This window comes from Urocampus carinirostris, chromosome 17, assembly GCF_059441175.1.
Source record: "Urocampus carinirostris isolate Australia breed hairy pipefish chromosome 17, RoL_Ucar_1.0, whole genome shotgun sequence".
NCBI lineage: Eukaryota > Metazoa > Chordata > Actinopteri > Syngnathiformes > Syngnathidae > Urocampus > Urocampus carinirostris.
Window position 1 is genome coordinate 9,955,714 of NC_142365.1, and position 14,990 is coordinate 9,970,703.

Here is a 14,990-nt window from a genome sequence, read left to right on the forward strand (position 1 = left end):
GACGCCACTTTTGGGTATATGAGTTTACACACAATTGATATTCAATAAGATGTCAGTCATATCTTATCAAGTTACCCTCCAGTTCTCCGTTTTTTGCATTGACATTTGTATGTATTTATTCTGCTGGACTGTCAGGACCAGAACGGAAACAGGACCCAATCGCGTAACGTTTCTCACAAGTTTTATTGAAGGAAAAAGGAAGGGCAGCGCGGGAAGCAGGTCGCTCCGAACGCGGAAGTGGGACTTCCGTGGCGAGCGATGGCGGTGTTGGGAAGGGAAAAACGGGTCAGTAGCTGGAACAGGAGAGCAGAAACGTAGTCAGGGTCGGAAGCGAGTCGTAAGCCAAGAAGAGTAGACGTGGTAGGGGACAAAAAAGAGGTCGAAAGCGAAAAAAGGGGAGAGAGAAAAGGGAGAGGGAAAGGGGAAAAAAGAGGGAAAGAGCAAAATAAAGAGAACAAAGAAATAAAGAGGGGGTGAGAGGCAGAAAGTAGGAGAGAAAGAGAGAAAGGAGAGCAAGAAAGAGAGAAAAGAAAGCAAGAAAGTGGGGGAGAGAAACAGAAAATAGAAGAGATAAAGAGAAAGGAGAGAGAGAAAAGAAAGTGCGTTAAAAAGAGAAAGAGAGAGAAAGAATGTAAAAGAGAGAAAATAGAAAGAGAGCAAGAAAGAGAGGGAAATAGATGATGAAAAGAGACAAAGAGATAGAGAAAAAAAGACAGAGAGTGCGAGAGAAAAAGAGAGGAATACCACTACAGTTGCTTTGTGAGTGGCGCATAACTTGGGTGACATCAAGTGGACATATTTCAAACTGCAGTTTATTTTTCACTTGCGTTTTCTCTCAGTGTTGTCTTGCGGGCCCAATTAAAACCCTGAGCGGGCCTGATTCAACCTGCGGGCCGCCTGTTTGACACCCGTGCTTTAAAGGTACCTTTGGTGTGATTTAGCACCTCCTAGAGGTAGAAAACTTAATCCATAAAAAAAACATTTTTTTTAACCATAAGCAAAAATACATGAACTATCATATGGATTAGTCTTTGTAATTCTTCTTTCTTTTTAGCACTTGGTTGCATTACACAATACAGCGACATCTAGCGGTCAAAAATTACACACTGCCTCTTTAAGCCATGCACGAGTTCACAACCGCCGGCTGTTTTAGTCACGATTACAACACGGATTAAACGCATTTCACCGAGGTTTAAACTAATCTGCTAGTCGTCCTCTTGTCCTTTCGTGATCATTAAAAAAAAGAGAAAAAAAAAGAAAAGAAAAAAAAGAAAAAAAATAGCGTGCACCAGGCCGGGTGGTTTGCGTGTGGCCTTGCTTGACTACCCGATCGATACAGCGGCTAAAAATAGCGGCGGCATAATAGCCTTACTTGCGGGAAGAAAAGAGGAGAGTTGATTGCATAATCTCCCAGACAACCGTAACCCACGGCAACCAGAGGCCTCACAAGTGTAACTTTGAGATTTGCAGAGGAGGATGCTCCAAATACAGTGTTTTTTTTTTTTTTTTCCGATCAGGCATCTGGAGAGACGCCCTGCTGGGTTAATCATGAATGATCGTTAAATGGATGGCGCCGGGTTGGATGGGAAGCGGCATTGGTGGCCAGGCGGATGCGATTTCCTATTGCACATGAATGCAGCATGTTTACAGTTCATCTCATCTCATTAGCCGTACCACTTATCCTCATTAGGGTCGCGGGGGGGCTGGAGCCCATCCCAGCCATCTCCGGGCAGTGGGCAGGGGACAGTTTAACTACTAAAATAATAGTAAGTCAAGTCAAGCCATGAGTATTTGTGACACTATTAATCACAAAGAGTCTCAAAGGGCTACACAGACTACTGCAAACTACAGACTATTATGACAACATCCCCTGATCTAAAACCGACATGAGAACAAGGGAAAACTCAAACACTTCAAGTCAAGTCAAGTCATGAGTATTTGTGAAGCCATTAATCACAAAGAGTCTCAAAGGTCTGCACATACCACAAACTTTTGCAAACTACAGATTATTATGACACCATCCCCTGATTTAAAACCTACATGAGGGCAAGGGAAAACTCAAAAACATCAAGTCAAGTGAAGTCATGTTTTTTTGTGACACCCTTAATCACAAAGAGTCTCAAAGGGCTGCCCATATCACAGACTATTGCTAACTACAGACTATTATGACACCATCCTCATATCTAAAACTCACATGAGGGCAAAGAAAACTCAAAAACTTCAAATCAAGTCATGTTTTTGTGACGCCCTTAATCACAAAGAGTCTCAAAGGGCTGCACAGACCACAGACCTCTGCAAACTACAGACTATTATTACACCATCCCCAGATCTAAAACCTACATGAGGGCAAATAAAACTCAAAAACTTCAAATCAAGTCATGTTTTTGTGACGCCCTTAATCACAAAGAGTCTCAAAGGGCTGCACAGACCACAGACCTCTGCAAACTACAGACTATTATTACACCATCCCCAGATCTAAAACCCACACAAGGGCAAGGGAAAAACTCAAAAACTTCAAGTCAAGTCATGTTTTTGTGACGCCCTTAATCACAAAGAGTCTCAAAGGGCTGCACAGACCACATATTATTGCAAACTACAGACTATTATGACACCACCCCCTGATCTAAAACCTACATGAGGGCAAAGAAAACTCAAAAACTTCTAATCAAGTCATGTTTTTGTGATTTCTTAATCACAAAGTCTCAAAGGGCTGCACAGACCATAGACCTCTGCAAACTACAGACTATTATTACACCATACCCAGATCTAAAACCCACAAAAGGGCATGGGAAAAACTCAAAAACTTCAAGTCAAGTCATGTTTTTTTGTGACGCCCTTAATCACAAAGAGTCTCAAAGCGCTGCACAGATCATAGACTATTGCAAACTACAGACTATTATGACACCATCCCCTGATCTAAAACCTACCTGAGGGCAAGGGAAAACTCAAAAACTGTAAGTCAAGTAATGAGTATTTGTGACGCCATTAATTACAAAGAATCTCAAAGGGCTACACAGACTACTGCAAACTACAGACTATTATGACAACATCCCCTGATCTAAAACCGACATGAGAACAAGGGAAAACTCAAAAACTTCAAGTCAAGTCAAATCATGAGTATATCTGACGCCAGACCACAGACTTCTGCAAACTACAGACTATTATGACACCATCCCCTGATCTAAAACCTACAGGGTGGCTTGGAGATAGGGTGAGAAGCTCTGTCATCCGGGAGGGACTCTATGTAAAGCCGCTTCTTCTCTGCATTCAGAGAAACCAGCGGATGTAGCTCGGGTATCTGATAAGGATGCCTCTTGTCCCAGGTAAGTCCCACTGGCACGAGGCTCGAGGGATGCTCCAAGACACGCCGTAGAGACTATGTATCTAGACTGGCTTGAAAAGCCTAGGGATCCCGTCGGATGAGCTGGATGAAGCGGAATAAAAAAATGAAGCCAAAATTGAGCAAAAAAATCGGGACATTGAACTCCTTGGACATAATTTCAGTAAGTCTCGCTCCAGTATCCAGTATCGATCCCGCCTGTCTCGTCCTGTCCGGTATCTTGCTCCAGTCTCCAGTATCTGGCATCGATCCCGTCTGTCGCGTCCTGTCCGGTATCTTCCTACAGTATCCAGTATCGATCCCGTCTGTCTCGTCCTGTCCGGTATCTTGCTCCAGTCTCCAGTATCTGGTATCGATCCCGTCTGTCCCGTCCTGTCCGGTATCTTGCTCCAGTATCCAGTATCAATCCCGTCTGTCTCGTCCTGTCCGGTATCTTGCTCCAGTCTCCAGTAGTCTGGATCGATCCTGTCTGTCCTGTCCAGTATCTTGCTACAGTATCCAGTAACGACCCCGTCTGTCCCGTCCCATCCGGTATCTTGCTCCAGTCCCCAGTATCTGGTATTGATCCAGTCCGTCCTGTCCTGTCCGGTATCTTGCTAGAGTATCCGATATAGATCCCGTCTGTTACGTCCTCTCTGGTATCTTGCTCCAGTCTCCAGTATCTGGTATCGATCCCTTCCGTGCTGTCCAGTCCAGTATCTTGCTACAGTATCCGGTATAGATCCCGTCTGTCACGTCCTCTCTGGTATCTTGCTCCAGTCCCCAGTATCTGGTATCGATCCAGTCTGTCCTGTCCTGTCCGGTATCTTGACCCAGTCTCCAGTACCTGGTATCGATCCCTTCTGTGCTGTCCAGTCCGGTATCTTGCTACAGTATCCGGTATCAATCCTGTCTGTCACGTCCTCTCTGGTATCTTGCTCCAGTCCCCAGTATCTGGTATCGATCCAGTCTGTCCTGTCCTGTCCGGTATCTTGACCCAGTCTCCAGTACCTGGTATCGATCCCTTCTGTGCTGTCCAGTCCGGTATCTTGCTACAGTATCCGGTATCAATCCTGTCTGTCACGTCCTCTCTGGTATCTTGCTCCAGTCCCCAGTATCTGGTATCGATCCAGTCTGTCCTGTCCTGTCCGGTATCTTGCTAGAGTATCCGGTGTCGATCCCGTCTGTCACGGCCTCTCCGGTATCTTGCTCCAGTCTCCAGTATTCTGTATCGATCCCGTCTGTCCTGTCCAGTATCTTGCTACAGTATCCAGTAACGACCCCGTCTGTCCCGTCCTGTCCGGTATCTTGCTCCAGTCCCCAGTATCTGGTATTGATCAAGTCTGTCCTGTCCGGTATCTTTCTAGAGTATCCGATATAGATCTCGTCTGTTACGTCCTCTCTGGTGTCTTGCTCCAGTCCCCGGTATCTGGTATCGATCCCTTCTGTGCTGTCCAGTCCAGTATCTTGCTACAGTATCCGGTATAGATCCCGTCTGTCACGTCCTCTCTGGTATCTTGCTCCAGTCCCCAGTATCTGATATCGATCCAGTCTGTCCTTTCCTGTCCGGTATCTTGCTAGAGTATCCGGTATCAATCCCGTCTGTCACGTCCTCTCCGGTATCTTGCTCCAGTCTCCAGTATTCTGTATCGACCCCTACTGTCCTGTCCGGTATCTTGCTACAGTAACCAGTATCAATCCCGTCCGTCCCGTCATGTCCGATATCTTGCTTCAGTCTCCAGTATCTGGTATCAATCCCATCTGTGCTGTCCTGTCCGGTATCTTGCTACAGTATCCGGTATTGATCCCGTCTGTCCCGTCCGGTATCTTGCTCCAGTCCCCAGTATCTGGTATCGATCCCGTCTGTCCTGTCCTGTCTGGTATCTTGCTACAGTATCCGGTATCGATCCGTCCGTCCCATTCTGCACGGTATCTTGCTTGTGTATCCGGTATCGATCCCGTCTGTCCCGCCCTGTCCGGTATCCTGTATCTGGTATCGATCGCGTCTGTCCTGTCCGGTTTCGATCTCTCCTGCCCAGCGATCGCCGAATCGCTGGCGTTTGTGTTCCCGCCCATGACTGCCCCCTTCCCGTAAAATAAAGGTTGTGTGAAAACGATACGCGTCTGGGTCCACCCTCTGTTCGGGTTCTGACAGTAGGGGGGACATTAGACTCCCTTTGAGTTGATCCATGCAATTTCCTATCGCACACGAATGCAGCATGTTGCTAACTTTAAAACTATTAGAAACAATTTTCATTGAAAAGTGTCATTAATAAAGCTTAAAGCCTTTTATACGGCCAATTAATCAGAGACATTAAACTCCCTAGCCCTAATATCGCTTATTCTTTACAGAGGATAAATACAGTATGTACCTGTGACTCTCCATGACTTCCTATTGCACACAAATGCAGCATGTTTTCCACTTGAAAAATACTATGTTTACCTACATACTGAAGGATTTTATACATTTGACTATAAGGGATTTTGTACGATCAAATACAAATTACATTTAATGCAAAAGATATTCACTGGCTGCGCTGTGGGGCAGGTCATTGCAACCTAGTGGGGAATGATGTTTACAGAAACAGCGGGAACTGGGACAAAGGTCTGATATGATAATCAGCGCTTCCCGACGCAAGAGGGGCCTTTGTGACGCAGAACGGCAGTCATTGTTTGGAGAAGTTTTGTTTTGATAAGCACTCTGCTGTTATGAGTTTTTTTCAGACGCCGGGACGCTCTTCTCCGAGGTGGTGAGCCCACGTGGGGATTCTCTGGCCCGCCCATGGGAGGAGCCGGCACACCAGCTGGCGGAGGGACGTGGGTCGAGAGAGGAACTTAAGAAGATCGAGAGAGAACGACAGAGAAGGCTTGACGGAGACTCGAGCGACACTAATTAGGCTAATTCAATGGAGTTCACTTAGTTTATTATTCAAGAAATTAAATCTGCCCCCCGTGTGGAAATGCCGGTCCCTTGTCCATATTTTCCCACGAAGAAACGAGCACGCATTGTTAGGAATGAAGGTTGTGTTTGGTCCATGGAGTCAGATAACTAATTTGAACAATTTGGTAAACGGTACATTATAATATATTAAATTCCTAACAATTTTATGAAGTAATATAAATAAATTAAATTCATATTTGGCTCCTGAGTCATGATTCTCTTGTATTCTTTACAAAGGATTAAGAATATAGCTCTGTGTCTCCCGATGACTTGATCCACGAATTGCATTCGACAAAGCGCTCTTGCTAACTGTTAGCATCGACGTCGATAGCGTTTAACTCACCAGCTTCCCGTCCAGCGTGTAGATCTTTTTGACCACTCCGGAGTCGAGTTTGATGGCGTCGGTAATATCGGTGAGGACCTGCTCGTAGGAGTGCGCCGTTTTTTTGTTGAGCAGGATTCGTACGGCCTTGCGAGGCTTCATGCCGCTTCTCACGACCGTCACCAGCTTGGGACGGACAAACTCTTTGTTTTCGCGGCTCTCGAGGCCCCCGGGGCCCGACTTGATGCTGCCCAGCAAGGGGGGCCCGGGGGCCTTGACGTTCACTGACCAGTTAGGGATGACATTTTTTGTGTAGTCCACCTTTTTGTAGGCTTCCGTAGAGCTGCATACATAGCTTTCGCCTGTAGGGGGGGACGTAGTTGAGAGAAAAGGGTTGACGTTACGAATTACTAGACATTTAAATGGATTTAAAACATTATATATACCGGTCAAGCTCCAGGGCTCCATGCACTTACAAAATGTTGTATTTTCCCTTACAGAATACAAATAATCGTACACCATATATTTTTTTCAAACGTGTTTATTTATGTAGTTTAACATGTTATATTGTACATGTGTATCGTTATATCATATATATTGTTAATGAACGATTTGTGGTGAGATACTGACTTGCTCGACATGAATGAGGTTATTATGAAAAAAATGAAAAAATGAAGTCGCTTGGATGTTCACAGTAGAATGAAAATATACATGCAAATATAACTAAGTAGAATAATACAATTACTTATTCGAATAGTTAATTCATTTTCTGCATTAAATTATTGTTGGTAATATACTGATTAAAGGGAAAACGACAAACCTGTCTTTTTTTATTTTCTCCTTTTAAACTTCCTTTTTTTCTTAACTTCTTTATACAACATAATAATTAATAATGGTCGTGATTACCGATTGAGCGCAGCTGCGACGGCTTAATTGGCGCCAACAACCCGGACAGCTGATTGGCTGATGCTCTCTTTTCAAACCCCCGGCTTCCAAGAGGAAGCCGTCAGATCGTTATGCGAACTGTTGTCCCCAGCTCAATAACCCCTTTCGTCCGACTTCGTTCCTGCCCTGCTTTTTTCTGCCTGATCTTTGTTGCCAACCTGTTTCCGGACCTGACTTCTCCACGTTCTGCCTGCCTGTTAGCTGACCTGTTTTGCCCCGTTACATGCCCGCCTCCTGCTACCGACCTCCCTTACGAACTCGACACCGCCTTTGATCTCCAGTCCCGGCCACAACTTGCTATTCCCGCCTGTCTCCGGTCCTCCTTGCCAGACACGAAAGTGCCATTTCCGCACCGCTCGCTCCTTTTGTCTGTCAGCCATCGGATCGTGGAAGCAAGCCTAACTCTCCCTCTTTATCAATAAGAACTGAGAAATCGAGCGCTATTGGGTCCTGTGTCCGTTTCTGGTCTGTGACAGTAATATAATGCATCAAAGCGAGTGAGCAGTTTGAGAGCCGGCTCTCTTTGATGAGTTGAGCTGAAAAAGCCGGTTCTCTAAAAAGAGACGGACTTCCTTTTACTACACAACTACCACGGAATGATGCATGACGGGAAATCCCCAAGCGGCAGACGCATGCGCACAGTAGCATCAAACCGCTCGCTTCGTTTGCAACGGAAAAACCGATACTGAGATAGAGGCTACCGCGGCAAACTCATTTGACTCGATTGATTTGCCGTTTCGTGATAGTCGATGTATACCGGATGGTACCCATCATTGACAAATTTGCGTTTTTCTGTACAGATTTTCTCGTACGTCGTACACGTCTTAAAATGCATGATAAACGTACTTTGTACGCAGGGTTGGGTAGGGTTACTTTAACTGGATTACTTTCAATTACTTTTGGATTCAGATTCAGATTCAGATCTACTTTATTGTCATTCTAGTACACGTGTATACAGAACGAAATGTCGATACATCTGACCCGCACAGTTTCCTTGAATGTACAGATATAAGTAAAAGTTGTATTGTATTATGGCTACGTATAGTATTTTACCATAGTGCCGATAGTGCAAGAGGAGTAGCTAACCAGATGTGCAAAATGCACAAAATACCCTCCTCACACTACCCCAGTCGGTAGCGCTGCAGCCTCCACACCACACATAGATACAGCTGGTCAGGATACTCTCTATGGTGCCCCTGTAGAATGCGATGAGGGAAGGTCGGGGCAGGTGGGCTCTCCTCATCATGAATAAAATGATGACTCACAACACGTGGTAAGCTTTCTCTCCTGGCTTTGATCTCTTTGATTTTCGGCAAAACTAACATAAAATGCGACAGAAACCAAATGAAAATAAATCCAAACAGCTTGCCAACATCATTTTTGCCCTTCCGTATTCCGTTACTCCCCAAGCCTGCACAAAATGTAGTCATTTTATTCATATTTAGTTTATTTTGTCTTTTATTAGCATATTTGGCATTGGAGTCATCCAAAAGTAATTGAAAGTAATCCAGTTAAAGTAACCCTACCCAACCCTGTTTGAACGGCAAAAACCTACAGGTTGACAGGTATGATTATAGCCCCAAATAACCAAAATATAAATGAATGAATTGCTAAATTTGAAAAGAAGCATATATTTTTTAGTTTAGTTTTTAGTTTAGCAACCCAGGTTTTTTCGTTTGGGACCCAAATAAAGAAATGAAGCAAAAAAAAAAATCAATGAACATTGCACTGACCTTCTAGCAACTGGTCGATGCTCCCCACGCGTCCGGAGCCGTCCAGCGTGTAGATGGTGCGCACCCCCTGCGGCAGGTTGACATTGTCCGACAGGGCGCGCGTCAAATCAGCCAGAAGCGCCTCAAAAGTGCGGAAGCGGTCTGCAGAAACTGCGTACACGATGCCGTGGAAGAAGCGATCTCCGTTGCGGTAGAAGCGGACCTTCTTAGCGCGCTTCTCCGCGCTCAGGGCCTGCAGGCTCCGCGGCGCCCGGAACAGGCTGCAGTGGGCGCTGTGCGAGGGGCTCTGCGCACCGTTCACGCGCCCTCCTCCCACCGAACCCCCGACTGCTCCCGAATCAACCCGGCCGACGCGTCGCTCCGCGCGGTCATCGAAGTGCTCCATGACGCGGGCCGGAGGCACCACCTGCGCCAACGCGGTACTCTCTAGAAAGTTGCAGCAGGGGAAAAAGAAACACGCATCCGAGATTAGAAAACCTAATGAGGGATTACGTGTAATCCGAGTGCGGTGGTAACAAACGATCGATAACGCATCCCCCTGGTGTCACGTCCCATAATACACGTTCTATGACTTACCCACGCGAAAGCTGAGCACCTCCGCCACCTCCAGGTTGGCTGGTGGTCCACGGAAAACTAGGAAAAGTTGAGAGATGCGCGCAGGATTAGAAACTGAGCAACGCACCGAGAAAGTGTCAGATGCAAGTCCCTCCTCTCCGCCTTCTGCCTCCAGACACGTCACGCGTGTCGTGATTCCCATTCAACACACACACTTTCACGCAATAAATTCTCCTCTCCATGTTTATCGCCACTCCCAGTCTAAGTGCGCCATCATTTTTAGGAGGAAATGCATGTTGTGCGTTTAAAATACCGTAAATTCCGGACTATAAGCCGCTTTTTTTCCCAAATGTTCAGCCCTGCGGCTTATTCAGTTGAGCGGCCAATTTATGTCATTTTTCTAACGGCCACCAGCGGCGCTCGAGTACAAAAGGTAAGATTTAGACCGGTGGAATATATGCGCCGAGGAAGACTGCATCCTCTTAGTTTACGTTCGAATTGTCGGTAAGACAAAGGTTCGTTCCGATTATGAGGAAAACGCCCTTGGTGGCGACAGTTATAAGGAGAAAGCTGAACGTGGTTTAACGTGAATTTCGCAATTGCGGTACAACTTTTTTTTAACAGCTGCGCTTTGTGCATTGCGAGCGTGTTGCTAGTAGCGTTTTGCTACCCTTCACAGGCACGGTTTGGGATGAAAGTTATAATATTATTATTATTAAAGCTTTGAAAACTCTCTCGCTCTTTCTTTGTAAATATGTGTAACCATGTATAATATGTATTTGCTACTGTATATTTTTGTAATGTATTTATTTTAGAGACTTATTGTGATATATTTCTATGAGCGAATCAAAAAGAAGGGGCGGAGCAAACGCGGGCTGACGGGAAGTGGGGTAAAGCTGAGTTAAATCTCTTTGTTGTTGCAGCGGACAATAGTGGATAGATATTTTTCCCACCCTTAACTTTGGAAATATACATTTTTTTTTGTTGGATTACTTTCAACGAGACCTGGACTTTAAAGGTTTGCATTAAATTCTAACTACCGGTATCATTTACCGTTCATGTTGCCGATTGTGGTGAATGAATTGTGTACTATATATGCAGTTACAATCATGGCACCTAAAGTCAGGTTTGGGTTAAAATTGTGACTGTATTACATGTTTAAATGTTGACGCATGCGGCTTATAAACAGGTGCTGTCAGACAGGACGAAAGGAAGACTGAGATCACTTGCGCTCGTTTCTTGAATTTACTGAAAGGAAGGAAATGACAAGGTGGGATTCTTCGCGGGAATGGTCCCGGACAGGCGTAATCGTAGTGTTGTTGGCCGGGGTTGGTGTAGAAGGGCGTCGTAGTATTCGGAAAAGAGTTCAGGAGTCAGACGGGCAGGGCAGGTCGTAGGCAATTACAGAAACGGGTCGGCAACGGAAATCAATCAGAAGAAAACAGGGAGCAGGCAAAGAGTCAGAGGTACGGGCTTACTGAGCTGAAGGCAACAGGTAGCGTGAGTACAATCAGACAACTTGATTCCGGAAGCTGAGGAGTTAAATGGACAGGGTGAGCCAATCAGCTGTCCTGGCTGTTGGCGCCAAAACCTGAGCACAGGTGTTCCCAATCCAGGTGATTGTGACAGGTGCGGCTTGTGTAAGGACAAAACTAATTTTGTCCGCAAGATATGGTGCGTGCGGCTTATAATCAGGTGCGCTTTACAGTCCGGATTTTACGGTAAGCTCTTAGTGCAGAGGTCGGGAAGCTATGGCTCGCAAGCCCTATATGGCTCTTTTCATGAGTACATTTGGCTCAGAGATCGAATTTAACAGTTGCACATTTCTTTGCAGTGTTCCAAAGTCAGTTGATTCCATATTTTAGAACAGGGGTGTCAAACTCGTTTTAGCTGGGGGCCACAAATGCTATAAAAAAAATCTCACAGTGGGCTGGACTAGTAAGTTTAAGAGAAAGAGAGAGGGAGAAAAAGACAGAGAAAGAGAGAGAGGGAAAGAGAGAGCGATAAACAGATAGGGAGAAAAAGGGAGACAGGGTAACAGTGAGAGAAAAAGAGAGAGCAGAATAGAGATATGAAAGGGGGAAATGATTATAGAGGGAAAAAGAAAGTGAAAAAAGAAAAAGATAAAAAAGATAAAAGAAGTGAAACGACAGAAAGAAAAAGAGTCAGCAGGAGAAAAGGAGACAAAGTGAGGTGAGAGAGAGAGAGAGGTCACAAAAGAGAAAGAAAGAGAAAAATAGAAAGAAAGAGAATTAAAGTGTAAATTAGAGAGATAAAATAGAAAGAGAGCAAGACAGAGAAAAAGAAAGAGTGAGAGAGAAATAGAGAAAACAGAAAAAGAGAGAGAAAGAGAGAGTGTACAGGAGAAAGAGAAAGAGGGAGAAATAAATAAAAAAGAAGTCAGTCAGAGAGAAATGGAGAAATACTACCACAATTGTTTTGCAAGTGTTAACCGGCTTCGGTGTCATCCGGTGGAAATATTTAAAACTACAGCTCCTTTTCCTCTTGCGCTTCTCTCACTGTTGTCTTGCGGGCCGGATTTAAACCATTGGTGGGCCTGATCTGACCCGCAGGACGCCTGTTTGACACCTGTGTACAAGAACATGCAAGCTGAAGCAAAACTGACCAAATCATGGGTTCAGAATATATAATAATAATAATAATAATAATTTCCTTTGTATTGTCATTCTTTGTAAGAACGAAATGTCGATACACCTGACCCGTTGTAGCGAGCCGATGCAGCCGCAGCCAACAGAGGGCGCCGCCATTTTACCAATGTTATAAGTCTTAGGTATGACTCGGCCGAGGCGCGAACCATCGATAGGGCACATTCTCATGTCATGATTACTTTTGTGACTCCTGACTTTTTTCTGGACCTGTTTATGTTTTTGCTCCTCCGTCCCGGCCATCGACCTGTTTTTCCTGGTTCTTGACATTGCCTGCGCTCGACACGGAAGTGCCACTTCCGCGTTCCCAGCCATCTGCTGACCGACGATCCCCGGATCATGGGTGCAAGTCCTTTCCTCCTAAATAAACCTGAGTAAAACGAACGCAATTGGGTCCCGTTTCCGTTCCTGGTCGGTGACAATTCTCAACTACAGTTTACAGTAAGGTGTCACACCAACATACCCCGTTTTGGCAGTAGGTCCCTAACAGACCCTTTAAATGGAAGCTAATTCAGCTATGTATGTTCAACATGGAGATACTTTCTAATAAAAACCCACTGATCAAACTGTAAACAAATAAAAAGACCAGCAAACCACTCAGCAACTATGGAGGACACACCATATATAGTGTTAGTTCCACACTTCAAAAATACATTTCTACCCTACTTCAGTGAACAAATGGTCCTATCAGAGAGTGTGAAATTAACACTGGTTATTGTACTGTGTGGTCTCTATTATTGTCACCCTGCCAGCTCTGACCAACTCCACTCATTCGCTCTTTTCAGCCGCTCCGGGTGTATCAACCTCACAAGTCCTTTCGCTGAAATGTATCCTTGCTATGGCCCTTTCATGAGTACATATGGCTCATAGATCAAATTTGAATGTCGCATATTTCTCTGTAGAGTTCCAGAGTCACTTGATTCCATACCGAAGCAATACTGACGAAATCATGAATCCAGTCCAGTATATATAGGGCACATTCTCAACTACAGTTTACAGTCAGGTCCCTAAGAAACTCTTTAAATGGAAGTTCATTAAACTATGTACTGTTCAGATACTTTATATCGAAAACCCACTGAACAAACTGTAAATACATAAAAACACCAGCAAACCATTTGGAAAAAATTGATTGGGCGGATCCCTGCACACAGCCCAAGACACTCCCTTCTCTCTCTCGCTCAGTGCAGTCTGCGCCGAAGGTAAATACCACGATACCTATTGGTTTGCAGTATTTTGTGACATTTTTACGAAATAACTTTGCTTGCATCTTGTTTTGAAACCATTATTAAGAACAAAAATGACACGTCAAAATGGTCCACAATACTCTTAAGTAACGGAGGGAGGGATTACTACCGCAGGTACCTTAAAACCTGGTGAAAGGCTGGGCAAAAATAAATAAGAAGAAAAGTTGCGGTTTGGTCAATTTGAGTCTCTGTAGTTTGTATTCTTCCTTTTTAGCACTCATTTCCCGCGGTCAGACACAATACAGTGACATCTAGTGGACAAATAACACACTGTCCCATTTATAAAAAGGCAAATTGTCATGATTACCGATTGGAATAACCTGTGCGGGCTCTGATTGGCTTCCTGTTCCTACTTAAACCCAGTCCTGTCAATCCCCTGTTGTCAGTCCGTCTGCAAACCTCTGTTTATACAAGGCAAGCCTTTTTCTACCCTGACTCCCGCCTGTCTCATTTTTGCTCCCGATTGTCTCCGGCTACGACCTGTTTTGATCCCGACCACGTCTGCTCTCCTATCCCGGCTTACGACCCATTTTTGATCCAGACAATGTCTACTCTCCCGTCCTGGCTTACGACTCGTTTCCGACCCTGACCACGTTTTTGCTCTCCCTGTCCCAGCTACCGACCAGTTTTTCCGTCCCTAACACCGCCATCGCTCGCTACGGAAGATCCACTTCTGTATTCGGATCACAATCCAAGTGCGAGAGCGACTTGTTTCCTCTCTCTATCTCCATTAACTGGTGAGAAACATTACGCGATTGGGTCTACCCTTTCTTCAGGATGTGACACAAATCAACCCTTAATTGTTTGACACTTTTTAAACAATAAAATGAAACATGGAGTGAAGTATAAAAACGTTTACTCTAAAAAATGAAAATAAAAAAACAAACACCTCGTTTACAGTCGTATAAACACAGGAAAAAAGGACAAGGCACAGCATTACCATGTGAGGAAAGGGGAGCTAATGGAGCCTCATTAAGCTAACCTCCCTGCACCTAGACTTTGTCTTCGTGGGTAACAGGTAGAGTCTGGCTAGATTTTTCAAAATAATATTAATAATAAGGAAAGCAATATTTTAGTTGCATTTTTCATACAAGCAATAAAAAAGTTTAGAGTATAAAAAAGCAGAATATTAGTACACAAAGCAAGGAAAAATATTAGAAGGGGGGTGAAATACAGCTCCTAGCGAAAGTATTGGCCCCTCGGGAACTTTCTGCCATTTTGCCACATTACAGGCTTCAAATTTAAAGCTAAAAACCTGAAATTAT

At 44.7% G+C, this 14,990-nt stretch overlaps 1 protein-coding gene across 1 annotated transcript in view; it reads right to left on the bottom strand.

The window, feature by feature from the left end:
• Positions 1–9,964, bottom strand: part of dclk1a (doublecortin-like kinase 1a) — a 68,035-nt gene extending 58,071 nt beyond the window's left edge. Inside the window, exons 1-3 of the mRNA XM_088321792.1 lie at positions 9,837–9,964; positions 9,261–9,686; positions 6,604–6,944 (exon numbers count right to left, since the gene is read on the bottom strand). Coding sequence (XP_088177918.1) covers positions 6,604–6,944; positions 9,261–9,645 — 726 coding nt within the window. The 5' untranslated portion in view covers positions 9,646–9,686; positions 9,837–9,964. The remainder of the gene's footprint in view (positions 1–6,603; positions 6,945–9,260; positions 9,687–9,836) is intronic.
• Between the last annotated feature and the right edge of the window lie 5,026 nt (positions 9,965–14,990).